The sequence below is a fragment of the Gracilinanus agilis genome, chromosome 6 (assembly GCF_016433145.1).
Source record: "Gracilinanus agilis isolate LMUSP501 chromosome 6, AgileGrace, whole genome shotgun sequence".
Classification (NCBI taxonomy): domain Eukaryota; kingdom Metazoa; phylum Chordata; class Mammalia; order Didelphimorphia; family Didelphidae; genus Gracilinanus; species Gracilinanus agilis.
Genome location: NC_058135.1, coordinates 16,365,667 through 16,381,679, shown reverse-complemented (window position 1 = coordinate 16,381,679; position 16,013 = coordinate 16,365,667). Strand labels below are relative to the sequence as shown.

General features: G+C 48.4%; 1 protein-coding gene across 1 annotated transcript; it reads right to left on the bottom strand.

Moving 5' to 3' along the window:
• Positions 1-459: 459 nt before the first annotated feature.
• FGF20 (fibroblast growth factor 20) lies at positions 460-10,654 on the bottom strand. The gene is made up of 3 exons (XM_044681340.1): positions 10,348-10,654; positions 3,007-3,110; positions 460-705 (listed from the first exon to the last, which is right to left on the bottom strand). Exons 1-3 carry the CDS (start codon positions 10,652-10,654, stop codon positions 460-462), a joined length of 657 nt encoding a protein of 218 aa, XP_044537275.1.
• Between the last annotated feature and the right edge of the window lie 5,359 nt (positions 10,655-16,013).

Below are 16,013 nucleotides of genomic sequence, written 5' to 3'. Positions count from 1 at the left end.
AACAAAAAATCCTTTTCCAGGTTAGTGGCCTTGTTTGAGATCAGTTCCATCCACAACTCTCATGGGTCCGAGTTCTATGCCATACTTGGAGCTCAAAGAATAAGATTTGTGGCAAAACATCTATTTTTCCCATGTTCTCTACTGTACTATCTACAGTCACAATTTCTCATCCCATTCTCCGTGTAAATGTGTTCCAAGGAGATTAGGCGCCCACAAGCAAGCAGAGTCAGTCAGTTTTTGACCTTATTCACTAGTCAATTGACTAGCATTTAACAGCCCAGAATGGTATCATCTGCCTGAGCCCAAATTTGGGCAAAGAAAAATTTAACATGAATAAAATCTCTTCACTGAACCATCCTTCCCAATCCATACTCTCTAAGCAAGGGTGCCCAGGGGCTTCTAGGCCACTGAAACAGCAGTGCGGAGAGAAGGATGTCCCCATGAGGCCACAGATGCTATTCAACTGTACAGCAGCACATCCCTATATAGCTCAGGCACCCTCTCTGGGTCCACCGGCCTGGGCAGGAAGTGGGTGAACTTCTGGTGGCGTCTTGACCGGGATCCATCGCGTGGGGTGCCATCTTTGTTAAGTGCCACAAAGAACCTTCGGCCTGAGTCCCCGTGTTTATGTATGTTGGATGAATACGTATTATACCAGTTCTCCTCAAATTGCTCCCTGAAGATGCACTCAGAAGTCAGTTTCTCCTGGAAGAAGGAAATCAAGGGTCAGTTATGAAATGATTTCTTGTTTCGGTTTCTGGTTTATGGCTCTCTAGTGCCTACCAAGATCAAAAATCCCTTTAAGGCCCTTGCTCCCACCAGCCTCTAAAGGAATGAGTACTTCTTAAGTGTCTACTTTGAACTCCCTGGGTCCGTGTATCTCCATCTTTATCACTGCTCCATCCATCTTCCACCCTGCTCCTGCTGTTTCGCCCTCCAAACTAGACCAGAGCAGGGAAGAGAGAAGTCTCTGCACTCTGCAATCCCTGAGACTATGTGTCCTCAATTTCCACCCCCATTCTTTGGAACCCTGCCTCACTTCCCCCTTTCTGCCTCTTGCTCTGAACACTGAAATCAGAAGCACTTTTGCTTCTGCAAAGGGTATGTCCCTGGATTGGCCTATCAGTCTATTCGCTGTCTTTGTGACTCCCAAGGAGAAAACTCCTTCCATGGCCACCATTCTGCATCCTCGACAGGTTCCACTAGGCAGAGTCAAGGACCTTGAGGGCAGGAACTGCTCACTTCCAAGTTCAGCACAGTGGGCAGAATACAGTAAAGGCACTTAATACCTTCTCATTCACGTAGTCACATTTCCTAGTCTGATGACCTCCTGCAATCTCTAGCCTCCACATCTCTGCGCAGGCTGTGGCCGTTGGCCGGACCGTCTTCCCTCCTATTGCTTCTTTGCCTCTGGTGCTCTTAACAAGCCTTTAAGGCAGGTTTTCTTAACTCGTTTTGTGGATAGACTCCTTGGGGCCATATGCTGAAGCCAATTGACTCTTCAGAATGATTTTAAATACATAAAATGGAAAACTAATCATAATGGCATAGTTATCAAAAAAATTAAGTTCAAAGATCACATTTGATTCATCACTTTGGGGTATACATTTGGGGATTTGGGTTTTAAGAGATTATTTGCTTATAAAAATGAATAATACGAAATTAAGAAATAAAGTTCAAAGACCCCAGGCAAAGATTCTAAAGCAGGGGTCTTCGGCAACCTTTTTGGCCGTGAGAGCCATAAATGCCGCATTTTTAAAATGTCATTTCGTGAGAGCCGTGCAGTGCTCACAGTGCGGCTCCTGTAACAGCGCCTGAAAAAAATGGACTTTATGGCTCCTGCAGAAAGAGCCCTATCTGGCCCTCAAAAGAGCCAGATATGGCTCGAGAGCCACACGTTGCCGACTCCCTGTCCTAAAGCGAAAGCTGTTCATCAAAACCATCCCTGTGAAGGGAGCTTCTCTGAGTCCTCATCTGTAACGGCACATTGTTTTGTTTCTCTCTAATGCCCACCTAGGGTAATAATATTTCAAGTGTCTTGATTGTACAGCATGGTAAGCTGTACCTGTGTCTCCTTGTCATCTTTATATCTCTAGGAGGGCACAGCAGGCACTTAGCAAACGTATACCAAATAAATGGATTCTCCTTTGCCTTAAATATTCCTCATTGGAGAAAAAAAGAAGAAATTGTCCTCTTTGAAAGTCAGATTGTGCCTTCAAATCCTGCTGTGGAGGGCTTCCTTCAGACCACCCCAGGAACCAAGGAGCTCTGTTATTGGTCTCTTTTTAACCCAGGGCAAGGATAAGGCCCCCAGCTCATTCCCTAAATGTGGCCTCAAATTCATTGCATTTCATTAGATCACAAGATTTTAGAAGTATACAGTCCAGGGCTCATTAAGGAAACCCTCCAGCTAGACTATACTGGGAAAGGACACAAAGAAAACCCCCCTCAAACTTCTCTGGGGGCCTGGATGGGAGCAATAAGAAGGGATGATGGGAGAAGCAGGGAGACATAAGCAGGCACACTCCTGTGCCTCATACAGCGGACAGGAAAGTAGGGAAAGACAATTCAGGACCCAATGTCATAACTTTAATGGCTCCCAGATAAGAGTCATCCACAGGAGAGTTCCTCCACCAATATGGCTCCACATTTCATGGGATTCTTGCTATGACTTCCCATAAAACCCATAGGGATCAGCCTAGAGATGGGAGGTCCTGGGTTCAAATGTGGTCTCAGACACTTCCTCGCTGCGTGACCCTGGGCAAGTCACTTAACCCCCATTGCCTAATCCTTACTGCTCTTCTGCCTTAGAACCAATACACAGTATTGATTCTAAGACAGAAGGTATAGGTTTAAAAAAAACCCATAGGGAATTTACCCATCACACCAGTGGCCTTCACCAAGGAGGCCTATTTCCATATTATTGTACAGTGAGGGCAGATATTTTACACACATACATGATCCCATCCCCTCATTCAGTGCTACAGAGAGACAAAGCCCACTTACAGATCCATAGAGCTCTCCTTTGTCATTCATTCCAAGGTAGAGGCCAGTGTCCACACCTCTGATACTGACCAGTCCTACAGCCACGCTGATGAATTCCAGAATACCTGCATTTACGACAAAGTAAAGAGGTCTGTTTATTTATCCACAGTGGCCAAAGAGCATTTTTCTGGCACTCCTTAATAGGAATAGCCCCACCACAACCACACCGGCCATCCCTGACCTCTCCCTGCTTACACAAGCCACTCACATTATACTCCTCTTCAGAGTTGAGTTAACTCATTCCAGCACATCTCTGGTCAAGGAAGCATGGATGTACACAAGTCATCGCAAGAAGGAAGACTCTAGGAAAGGGTTGCTTAACCCAAAGTCCATGAGCTTTTTTTTTTTCATTTGTTTGATATATGTTGTCAAATATTTATATTTGTATTTCCATATTATGGGTTTCTTTGTTTCCGTTTATATTTTATTTATTCATTTAAAACTGATTTTTGAGGAGGGGTTCATAGGTAGACAGCACAAAAGAAGCTCAAGAAACTCAGATCTAGCCCAATTGTCCCATTTTACAGCTGAGGAAACTGAGGTACAGAGCTATTCCGAGGCTTGCCCACAATTCTGTAGATAATAAGCAGCAAACCCTGGAATCTCAGGTTCAAATCAAGTGATTTTTCCCCCTACTTCCTCTACTAGAGAAGATTGCTTTCCCTTTTGGGGGCATCAGCTTCCACAGCTTAAAAGTGAAAAATGACAAATCCAGCCTCAGATACTTCCCAGCTGTGTGACCCTGGGCAAGTCACTTGACCCCCATTGCCCACCCTTACCACTCTTCTACCTAGGAGCCAATACACAGAAGTTAAGGGTTTAAAAAAAATGAAAAATGGATGAGATGATCCCTAAATTCCCTTCAAACTCCATCTCCTAGGAGTTCTATGGGGGTACAAGCAATAATAGAAGTGGCACTACAGCAGGCAACCAAAGATTCTGTGAGGGCTAAACCACTCGGCACCTGTCCCCTTGACTTCTGCCACTGTATCCTTAGGTCCACTACCTATAGCTCTTCCACTGAGACCCAGTGAACACTGCCATAGCCCAGGGTTTTTCAGGGCCTGGAGCTGCCCCCTCCTCTCCAATACTATCCAGAAAAGAAGTGGGGGAGAGATCTGTGCTTTTGCCAACTTGTGTTCAAGCCTGATGTCTTGGTTCACTGAACAAACTTCCAATTTATAGAGGTTCAGACCATTTTTCAGCCGCTGGCTTTTAGAGCCCAGAGACAGGTGCTGAACGAGCTTTATCTTCTCCGGCATCCTTGGCGCTCTCTGGTAATAACTTTTGATGCTCCAGGGAGGCACAGAAATCCTTTCAAGCCATCCAGGGGTCAGACTGTGAGATACCCATAAACTAAATGACCTTCTAGCAGCTGGGAAGAATCAATGCTCCTGCCTGGAGGAGGCAAAGGCAGACCAAAGTAATGCCTAATTAATGAGGAAGATGGGCTGATAGGCAATCAAATAAAAATTAACTTGCATTCAACTCCTGTTCCAAGTACCAATATCAGCCAAAATGTGAGAATACACAGACCTGCAATATTCCATCCCAGATAGCTTTAGAAACGTCTAAAGTCCCAGAAGGAAGAATGAATATCAGCTTGAATACAATGGCCCCATACTTGATAGGTAACAATTCTCTGAATTATCATCTTTAAAAGTCTCCTGCCTTGGGGGCAGCTGGGTAGCTCAGTGGATTGAGAGTCAGGCCTAGAGACGGGAGGTCCCAGTTTCAAATCTGGCAGCAGACACTTCCTAGCAGTGTAACCCTGGGCAAGTCACTTGACCCCCATTGCCTATCCATCTTGGAGTATTGACTCCAAGACAGAAGGTAAGGATTTTAAAAAAAGAAAAAGAAGAAAAAATAAAAGTCTCCTGCCTTTATAAGGATCATGAACTGTCCTAAAGACATTTAGTATAATTAATTTTCTAAGATTTGAAAAATATATTTAATAGGTAGCTAGATGGAAAAGTGCATAGAGCACTAGACCTATTATCAAGAAGACCAGTCTCAGGCACTTAGTAGGTGTGAAACCCTGGGCAAGTCGATTAACCTTTATCTGCCTTAGTTTCCTCATCTGTAAAATAGGTATAATAATAGCACCTGCTTCCCAGGGTGGTTGTGAGAATTAAATGAGATGATATTCATAAAACGCTTAAAAGTTTATATGATAATATAAATGCTAATTGCTATTATTTCCAAAGAAAATGCCTAAATAAATGTATCCCAAAGTTCCCATTTTACCTGGAAGCAAAGTAGAAGAGGAAAACTATAAGGAATCCCTCTTATCTCAAACCCTGCCTGACAGGAGGAACTTGCTTATGTTTAGTATGAAATAAGAATTGACCTTTCCTCCCTGCCACCCTCTCAACCTTCACCCAATGAGCACAACTGCTGGAGTTGCTGAGAAATTGAAATAATCTTGATTGATTAAAGAGATATTCATCAAGCACTTAGCATAGTGCCTGGCACATAGTAGGCACTTAACAACTGGAGAGAAATCACACTGTCTATCTGGTAGGAAGCTTGACTCAGGTATTGAGGGAGGAGAGGAGATTGAGACTTTGGGATCTGGCCCAGATCAATCAGTAAGCATTTATTAAGCCCCTACTAAATGCTATGAATGGGGTCTTGGAGGTGGGATCAGAGCAATTCTCCTGATTTCCAGTTGAATTTTTCAGAGACCAGACCAGACTTCAATTATAAGAAGATGCCCTCATCCAGCCCTGGGTTTGATCTGTAACTCAGAAAGAATCTGTGTCTCCTGCCCAGACACCCAAACTCTAAAGTATTCCCTCATGCCCTACAGGGTCTAGACCCAGGTTTCTAGGGCTTTTTGTCTGCAAGAGTTCTAATATACAATTGGAAACCCTGAGGCTCTATGAGCTACCATAAGAGGGATGCCCACTGACAGGCATCATTTGTTATATGAGTTCTGTTAGTCTTTGGGTATCTGTAAATAAATTGTTGCCATAGGCAAATTCAGAGTTAGAATCAGAAAGACTAGCTGTGTGACTGTGGACAATTCATTTCTCCTCAGTGCCCCAGGTCACTGAGGGAAGACAATGCAAAGAAGGTCCCAGTCTCCATTGGTAAAGTTCTCATCCAGGAGATGGACAGACCAATCAGTTTATGGGTCCTGTCACAGTCCCACTTCTTGAGTTTTATAAACTCAAGAGCAGTTAGCAATAGTGACCACCTAGGGTAGGGCAGGAGATTCTGATTAAGCTAGCTTTTCACAAATGGAAGATGGGGAGCAGCCCCCCCAGGTGTACATGAAGGGCCCTCCTGGACATGTGACAGCCTGTGATCCCCAGATCACAATTCAGGATCCAAGCAGAAAAAGATGATTAAGTGTGGCTATATTTAGGTCGGAGAATACCACTTCCTCTACCTTACGCTCCAGCAAACCACAGTGAAGACAAAACCCTTGGACAAGATTGGGAGGAAATAGTTTCCCCTTTGTTCTGGGGGAGGGTGGGTGGCTGTGGATGTCCACTCCCTCTCAGGATTTGAGCCACACTGTTCACAAGCTGCTCCATTTTCTTCCCTAAAGAAAAAGGACACCCCACCGAGATTTGTGATCATTTGATTTCTAAATGAGCTTTGACAAGGCTTTTTCAAATTAATAATGTAAGGCGGCAACTCAGCTAAGTCCTTTACAAAAAGAGGCTGTGAACAACTTCCAAGAGGTAAGCCCAAATTCCCTGTAGTAGGATGTTCTGGCACCCACTGTCCCGTGAAGCCAGGCGGTGGGATTTTCTCATTTTCTTTTTTTTCTTTTTTTTTAAACCCTTACCTTCCATCTTGGATTCAATACAGTATATTGGCTCCAAGGCAGAAGAGTGGTAAAGGTAGACAATGGGGGTCAAGTGACTTGCCCTGGGTCACACTGCTGAGAAGTGTCTGAGGCCTGATTTGAACCCAGGACCTCCCAGCTATACACCAGGCTCTCATTCCACTGAGCTGCCCACTCTGCTCTCATTTTCAAAGCCAGCCATCTTTAAACTCGTCAAAAAACAAGAGTCAACCCCTAGGGCACACAACAGACAAAGTGAATGGGAACCCGGAAAAGAAAGACTGAAGAAACAGTCGAGGGAGGTCTCAAGTTGATCTTTAGCTCTGCTTTTCCCCACTCAGGATTCCATAGTGATATAGCCTAGGAAATCCAGCACTGTGTGGAACAGCTCTAATTCAGGGTTTAAGCTTGAAAGAGAAATACCTTTCTCAAGTCTGGAACCATTTTCCCTGCAGGGCATCCAAGGGACTTTGCTCCCTATGTTTTTGAAATGAAGTCATATTCAACTCTAAAAACATTTTTCCCCTTAAAGTAGTGCCAAATTGCCACCAAAGGTAGCAATTAAGCATTCCCTTAGTGCCTCCAAAGCTGTACAACTCGGGATTTTACAATTGCAAGAAGTCATCCTTGGAATGTTTGGGAAATGGGTTCTGAATGTCAGGTATCTGTATCAAATGGCTGTAGCCATATCAAATGGCTTAAAAAGGTGAAGGTATGAGTAAGGGGACAGTCCCGCATGAAATCTGCTTCCCCACCCCTCCACCCCCAGCCCAGGCATTCTCCCAGGGCTCTTGAGATGGAGGGGGGGGGGCAGGGAGGGAGAAGCACTCTCCTTTCTTCCATTCTCCTACTACCCCAGAGTTGAGCTCTGTGCCAGGAAGTAACTTGCTACCACCAGGGTCAAATCAGTTAAACACCAATTAACACCTAATAGTGAATGCTTTAGAGGAGAGATATAAAGAAGGCTCGTGTTCTGAGAAGCTCAGAGGGCCACTAGGCAACATCAGTTCTCAGGGGAAAGGGCCTCAGTCCTTGCCTGGGAGCTTAATCAAGCATTTTTGAATGTTCACCATGAGTGCGGTACAAAGGGGGACCCATCTGAAAGTCTCTAAGGTCCCCTGGAGCCCACCATGCAGAATCAGACCGATCCTACATCCTCCCACTGCCTGTGGCATCCTAGAAGGAAAGAAGAGCCATCTTTACCAGCCCCGGAAATAGGATGACTTGGACTAAAACAGAAAGCTTGGGGCTATTGTTTCACCATCACCACTACCACTCCCCCATTCATTTGGAAGATTTGCCTCAGCTGGAGGCAGGCAATGGTTCTCAAGCTTTCTAGGCTCCAAGCAGAGCCTAGAAAGCCTTAGGGGTTCTATAAGAGCCAGAGGTACCCAGGTCAGCTCACAGTCCTCTATCCCCAAGGCATGTTCCAAATGTGCACAAGCTGTCCACGAGCTCAGGCTCTGAAGGAAGAAGAGGAGGAAGATCGAGGGCCAAAATGGGCAACTCAGGTTTCTTCTCTAAGCCTCTGGAATCAGTCCCCAACTGGCCAGCTGGCAACACAGAGATCGGGTAAGATGGGGTTCAGTGAGTGGGAAGCCATCAAACCAAAGGCTGGCTCCATGAAGTACTTTAAGAGGCACCAAGGCTGTCAGCATTGACACCCCAAACAGCCGGCAGAGAGGAATAGCAACTGGAATCACCTCCCAACAGACCCTCTTCCTCCCAAGGACAGCTCCGAGAGTTTTAGAGCCGGGGCTCCTACCTATCCCTCTTTTGGTTGATGAGGAAAATACGTGGCAAAGGAGTTAAGAATCTGCCCAACGTGACAGGCACAGAAGGGGTAATAACAGCGAGCATTTTTTGAAGTCTGTAAAGTGCTTTACAAATATTATCGCATTTGCTCCCGACAGCCACAGAGGGAGGGAGACGCTACTCTTATCCCTATTGTACAGAGAAAGAAACTGAAGCAACAGGTCAGTGTCTGGGGTAGGATTCCAACTCCCGCCTTCCCGCCTCCAGGTTCAGTGCTCTACACCCGGGACTGGGAATCCAGAGGACTAAAACGCTCACTAGTTCAGTGATCCCTGCCCAGCAGGTCCGAAGTGGCTGCACCTCGGAGCTGCAGTCCAACGTCAGCTCTTAGGTGTTCCGCTTCCTATCTCTCTGGGAAGTGCTTTGCTACTATTGCATTGGGGCATAAAAGCGGGATGGCTTTATCGGAATTCCCAGGGCAGGGCTGCTCCCGCCCCCGTCCTCCCTCCCTCCCTCCCTCACGTGGAGGGCTTCTCCGCTTGCTAGCTTCTGCTCTCTCCGGCTAGGTCTTTCTCACAGCTCCTCCTATCTCCTGGCGTCGTTCCAGTCAGCTTCAAGGCCCGACCCGAAACACTGGCCAAACCGCCCACTTCCCCGCAACTGCAAGCTTCAGGGGAGAAGCCTATGGAGGCTCCAAGCCTCCAGTTCGAATCTCGACTTTGGGGACTCGTGGGCGAGTCCCTTCGTTCCTTTGTCCGAGGGATCTGGGAAATTGGCTTTTAGTATTTGGATCTCAACCTAATTGGCTTGCTTCGTAACCCTGTGTATTCGATGCATTGGGCTTCAAAAGTGCCAAGGAACCAGAAAAGACCCCAAACCTCCTCTCTGGACTGGGGCATTGTCCTCTGATGACAGGGACACGAACAGCTCCTACTTCCGTTCCCCAAAGCTGTTTATGTAGTAAGCAAGAGCAGTCTGGAAAGTGGGATGGGGAAATGGGGAGTTGGGGTTCACCCTTATTTCTTGGCAGTGGAGGTAGGGGGAAGCATGCCCAAAGGAACACACTCACACACGCTCCCCAGCCTGCCAGTCCCCTCAAGTGGTTGAGTATTTACAGATACGTGTCTAAGAGGTATTGTGTCAGTCGTCATTCTAGAGATGCGCTGGAGGAAAGCTTCGGAATCCGGAGGCATAATTCCCAGTTACTTGTTCCCTGGACAACTCCCTTTCCTGAGCCTCAGTTTCCCCACATGTAAAGCAAAGTGCAATTCTAAGGTTCCTTCCCAGGCTCGAATCCTGGAGACCTCGGCTGGAGTGGAACTCTTGGGGCTAGGCTGCCTCCCAGGAGCTTTGGAAATCGACCGCTTTACTGAAAGGAGCTTCCACTTTCAGGAGCCTCCTTTTCCCCCCTATACCTGCAGGTCCCCGCGGCAGCCAGGAAATGGATTGGTAGTGGGAGCTGAGAGGCTGCAATGGAGGCCAGAGGAAGGTGTCCTGCCACTACCTTGCTCTTCAGCGCCCCGGACACCTCCCCCGTCCCCGGCTCATCCTGACCAGTGCCTGAATGGACAGCTGGCTAAACCCAGGTCTACAGACTTTAGGTCCAGGCTTCCCTCTCTGTTTAATCACCCCGTTTTCCAGGTGGAGAAAAATAGGGACCAGAGAGGGCTGGTGATTTGCTCTGGGTCACACAGCTGGTGAGCGGCGAGGTGCAGCAAGCTGGCTTTGGGGCTGGGGACACTCACCGAAGAGGCTGTGGTCCCGTCGGGTGCCGCGCACACGGCCGTCTGGCAGTATCTGCAGGTGGAAACCCGTCCGGCAGTAGAGCTGCCTCCGTCGCAAGACGCCCTGCAGGTGAGCGAAGTCTGCCGGCGCCCCCGGGCCGATTCCAGGCCCGGGGCCACCTCTGGGGCCCAGCAGGGGCGCCCGCGGTCTGGGGCCCTGCCCGGCTGGGGGCAGCAGGAAGGGCGCGCTCAGTGGCGGCTGGGCCAAGCCTTCCCAAGAGCCCAGGAAACCCCCGACGGCGGCGTGGGCGCCGGCCACGGGAGCCATGAACCGGCCGCGGCCGACTGCAGCCCAATAGCAGCCCCCAGGAGGATGCAGGGCAGGAGAGTGCCGAGTGAAGGAGTAGAGACAGCCCGGCCCACGCCACGGGGCCAGGCCCCAGGGAACAGAGGATGTCCGGCGTTCAGCGACCACTCAGGTGCCGGGCTCAGAGGCAAGAGGCGAAGAGGGTTCCTGCGGACAGAGCACGACCATCCGAGGGGGGGGGGGGGGGGGGACCCGGCCCCGGTCCTTTGCCTCGGTCCTAGTCTGGGTCGGCGGCTAGCCTTCCTGGGAGTGCACTGACGGCACTCGAGCGCCAAGTCCTCGGACAGCTCCCCGAACTCACTGACTGGCAGGCTAGCCCCGCTGTGAGCCCGGCTATTTAAGGAGGTTCTCTTGACATATGCTAATGAGGCCCTTTGGTGGGAGCGGTCCCGCCGCCTCAGCTGGGGGGGGGGGGAGTTTGAAATTGTAAACCGGCCCTTCCCCCCACCTTCTCCCGGTGCCAGAGGCCCCAGGGGAGCAAGCGCCTCCCTGCTCTCGGCCCAGCAGTGCTACGAAGCATCCCTCCTGAGCTGAAGAGGGCCCCGCGGGCCACTCTCTCCCCCACACCCCCAACAAAGAGCCCCCTCTCTTTCTCCCCGCCCTAGTCGCCCCCTCGGGACTCAGCGGATCTTCGGTAGTGGGGACCCCCCAGGGCGGAGAGAGCCCCACTAGGCTGGAAGCAAGAAGAGGCAAAAGAGGGGGATCTAAGGGGAGGGTGGGGGAGGAGGAGGAGGATCGGACGGGGGCTGAGCTTTTAGGGGACAGGTGCAAAGAGGTGGGAGGGGAAAGAGGGAGGGCGGGTCCTCAGGGTAAGACCTGCCCAGACACACTTGAGCGGAAAAATCAAAGGGGACCCGACTTCCTCTCTAATTTTAAAGCCCTAATTCAGTGTGCGTGCAGCCAGCCGCCTTCTCTTTTATCATTTAGATACGGGGAATTTTTCTTTTGCATAATCAAAAAGACTTCTAATTCTGTCTTGCCACAAAGTGCAAGTCCTTTAATGCTTATCTAGTCGGTCGGAGCCCCAGAGCTCACCTGGATAGGTGGAGGCCCTCTATGTCTCCAGGGACTTTTGAATTTGGGTGCCCGAGTCAGGGCTTTCCAATTAACTAAGTGTGCTAGCACTCTGTCGTAAACAACGAAGCTAAGGGGAAAGAGAGATGAAGTCTTCCCATATTCCTTCGTTCAGTCTAAGCTGAGTAAGCGACTACCCGGCACCGGGGCGTGAATCTAGGATTGGCGCTGGGACCCTTGTCTACTGCGGAAAGAGTTCTTAAGTCGGGGAATGACTTCCTTTAGGTTCTGATGACTGTTTCAACATAGATGGGACCCTCGATTGTCCGAAATATTATATTTGGGCGTTATAAAGCAGAAGTCTGACCAAGGGACCCACCAAGGGGGCGATGACCCCAAAAGGGGAAAGAACTCCTGAGTTGGAACCTTGCACCTGGAGCCAGGAAGCACCTAGGTTCAACTCTTGCTTCAGATGCTTTGAATTGTGTGACTGTGGGCAGGTCACTTGACCCTTCTGTGTCTCAGTTTCCTCCTCTGTAAAGAAGCATCAAACTCTTTCTCTTTCCAGTGTATCCTGTCGATAGCATGTTTGTACATTGATATTTACAACTTGTCTTCCTCCTTCGACTCCTTGAAAGTAGGAATTACTTTTCTTTCTCTCTTTCTTTGTTCCTTCTTTCCCTCTTTCTTTGTTCCTTCCTTCCTTTCGTTTTTTCTTTTTCTCTTTGCCTTTGTATCCACCGAGTTTATTTAGCACTATACATTGCACATAGAAGGAGCTTAATAAATATTCATTTACTAATTGAACCATTTCTAAATCTAGGAGCCTCTGTTAGGTTTAGCTAAGGCTCCTCCCTAACCTGTGAAGTCCATCTAGGTTAGACATAATAAAAAGGATTCATGGGACACACACATGTGGACATTTGAGAAGAGAAAAGCCAAGTGAGTCAGGAGAAGTCTAAAGAGTCCAACAGGGGCACAAATATCAATGGAAAGTCCAGAGCAATTGTTCAGATCCTGCAGCGTTCTGGAGCTACTTCCACAGCTCCCTTTTGGTTCTTTCATCTTTCTCTAGTGCAACGGTAGGCAACCTTTTTGGCCGTGAGAGCCATAAACACCTGCATAAGAAGGAGGATGGAGGTGGAAGGCGCTGGAATATGGGGCGAGGGCTGAAGGGCCCCCTGGGGCACATCCTGGGGCTCTGCCCAGACTGGCCGATGGGGAGGTGGAGCCAGCTATCTCAAGAGCCATACGTTGCTGATCCTGCTCTAGTGGGACATTTTCACTTGGGTCCTTCTTCTCCAGCTTACACTACCTCTCTGGTAGAGAGTCCTACTTCAGGCCCTGAACCCCTACTGACTCTACGGCGGGGAGGGGGAGAAGATGGGAATGCATGGGCCCTTGTTGACTTAAGATATCTCCGCAAAGCCGTATCATTCACTCCTATAACCTTGGAATGGCCCAAGATTTGTGAGTGTCACTAGGCTGGGGAAAGGAGGAAAGATTGCAGTTTCAATCTGGCCTCTCTTTCTTTTCAGTGCCTGCCTAACCCTGGGAGATCAAAAGGGTTGGCTGGCCCACTCGGCTTTCTTCGGAGGGAGGAGGGAATACAGTGTTAATTAATTGGCAGGTGCTTGGCAGCCGGTAAGGCTACACCTTTTCATCAGGGCAGCCCTAAGCTCTGCCCCCTATGCAGCCGAGTTAGGAAAAGAGCCCTTAAGGCAAGTGATTTACTACTCTAGAGAGATGGAAAACCCAATATAAACACCAACTCTGGCTAAACCCAGAACCCAGAGACCTAACTTACCTCAGAAAAGGATTCTGGGAGCCTGGTTTGGGAGGTCAGAGCAGAGAAATGTTAGCAGAGCCCTGTTTGTGGTGGGACCCCCAAATCCACCAGAATCACCCTTTCAAAGCACATCTGTATAAACAGCATCACATGACCGTAAAATGGGGAGGGGGAGGGGGAGCTGGTCTTTGAACCAAATCTTCTTAATTGCAGTGTTAAATCAAAGAACATTAGATCAAAGTTAAATAATCCTTAAAGTAGGCTACCTGAAGTAGCCAGGACTTGGATCCCTGAAAGGGGTGACCCTGAAAGCTGGAAAACTCTGAGGCACACCTTCCGAAGAGGAATCATTTCAGGGTCAAACTAGGGCCTCACAGTAATAGTCTTTTTATTATCATCTCCACCGACTCACAGGTAGGGGTACTGGGCTAAGAGTCAGCAAGTGCCTGGTCCCTGGTCCCAACAAAGGGGGAGACTGAGCAGGCTGGAATGCTTAGGTCCCTGACCTTCTCCAGGAGTCCTTTCGAGGTCATCCCCACCCCCACCTCCCCGCACTGTTCTCCGATGGTCTTCGACCTCTACATTCATCTTGAATGTTCTGCTTGCTATAGGTCCTCTCCTTCCTTAAACCGGAAGCTCCCTGAGGGGGGACAGCTTTTGCTTTTCCTTTTTACTCAGCACTGAGTAAGCTTTGAATAGCTACCTTTTCAGCACCTTTGGCAAAATCTCTGAGGCTGCCCACAGACTCTGTTGGGATGCAGCTCCCTCCCTTTTAACGCTCACCTCTGTCATAGGACCTGCTCTTGAGGGCAGTGATCCAAAAGCAGTCACTGAGCACTGAGGATGGGAAGACAACAATGAAACAGCCCTTGCTCTCTGGTAGTCTACGGTCTAGTGGGGGGTTGTGGGCAGGGCTATTCGTGGATCGGGGGAGGCTTGAGTTACTCACACCCAGGCATGCAAATGACTGGGGCAACACCAGCGGAAAGAGTGCTGAGCCCAGAGGTTAGGGAGTAGACCTGGGGCAATTTGAGTTGACTTTGCCTTAAGGTGAATTGATCTAGGATCCAGCTGTGGAGCCTTTGAGCTGAGGAAAATGAAGAGTCAGCTCTAAGATGATGGGAGAGCCCACATACCCCAACTTCCTGCACTGAGGCTTCTCCCTTCCCTCAGTTGCTTTCCCCTGACAGTGCTTGGATGGATTTTTATCAGATGAATTGTTTGTTTAAATCCTGAGGTTCTGAATGACCTACAGCAGAACTGAGAGCTGCCCAGGGGGAGATGTGCATATGGAGGTAGCTGTATAGTGATGGGGTTGGGGGAAGGTGGTGTTTGACTTGAGCCTTGAAAATGTAGACTAGGGATTCTGAGAGATGGAGGTGAGGAGGAAGGATGTCCCAGGAGTGAGAGAGAGTCAATGCAAAGGCACTGGTTCAGGACATGGAGTTGGTACCTTCGAGGCACAGCAAGGAGACCAGTTTGGGTCAAACAAAAGAATTTTTTTATTTGATCCTGGAGGTCATGTGGAAATATCGGAGTTTATTGAATAAGCAAATGTGTGTTCTAGGTCCTAGGTCCTAGAGTCTAGGAGAATCTTTTAGGTTGTCCTGTGAAAGATGGATTGAAGAGGGCCAAAGTAGGGAGACCAATTAGGAGGTACCAAGAAGAGCCCAAAAGAGAGGAGTTAAAGACCTCAACTAGATAGGTGGTCATGTGAATGGAGAGAAGATGGATGCGAGATGCTGGAGAAGGAAAAATGACAAAATTTGGCAACCCAATGAATGCATATGTCAAGAAGTGTGAGGAGTCAAGGTTGAACCTTGAAGAACAGTGGTGACCTGGATGGAAACAGGGGAATTCAAAGAAGGAGTAAGGTTTGGTGTAGGGGGAAAAAATGAGGACCTTTTTAGATCTAATGAATCTGAGCTGTCTAGGGGATGTCCAGTAGCAGTTGGTGATGTGAGACTGGCATTCAGGAGGGAGACCAGGGCTGGGTCCATTTGTATAGAGATGACCATGGGACCCATGTGAACTGATAAGGCCACAGATAGAATCTAAAGAAAGAAGAAGGCCCAGTAGAGATCCTTGGGGAACATCCCCAGCTAGGGCTTGTGCTGTAGAGGATAATTCAGCAAAGGAGACTGAGGAAGAGTAGTCAGGCAGGGAAGAGGAGAGACAAAAGAGAAAGCAGTGTCTGGAAAACCAAAAGAGGAGAGACAGTGCCATATTAAGCTTCTGTCATACTACAGACACAGAATAGAAAACAAGAATATCCTGGGAGGTCGGTAGAGACTATCCATGCCCTCATACTTTGCCTCAATGACTAAGACAGGAATGATGTTTAACAGAATATTTTCATGGTCCAAATGTGGAAGAGTATAACCATAAACCATATCATTATAAAATTTTTTCCTACAACATGGGCAAAAGTCTGATTATTCCCATCTTCCAGGTGATGAAGAAAGTTGGCTTATCTTAGTAGGGAAAGTGCTGCATGTTGTGTAGAGCTGGGTTCTA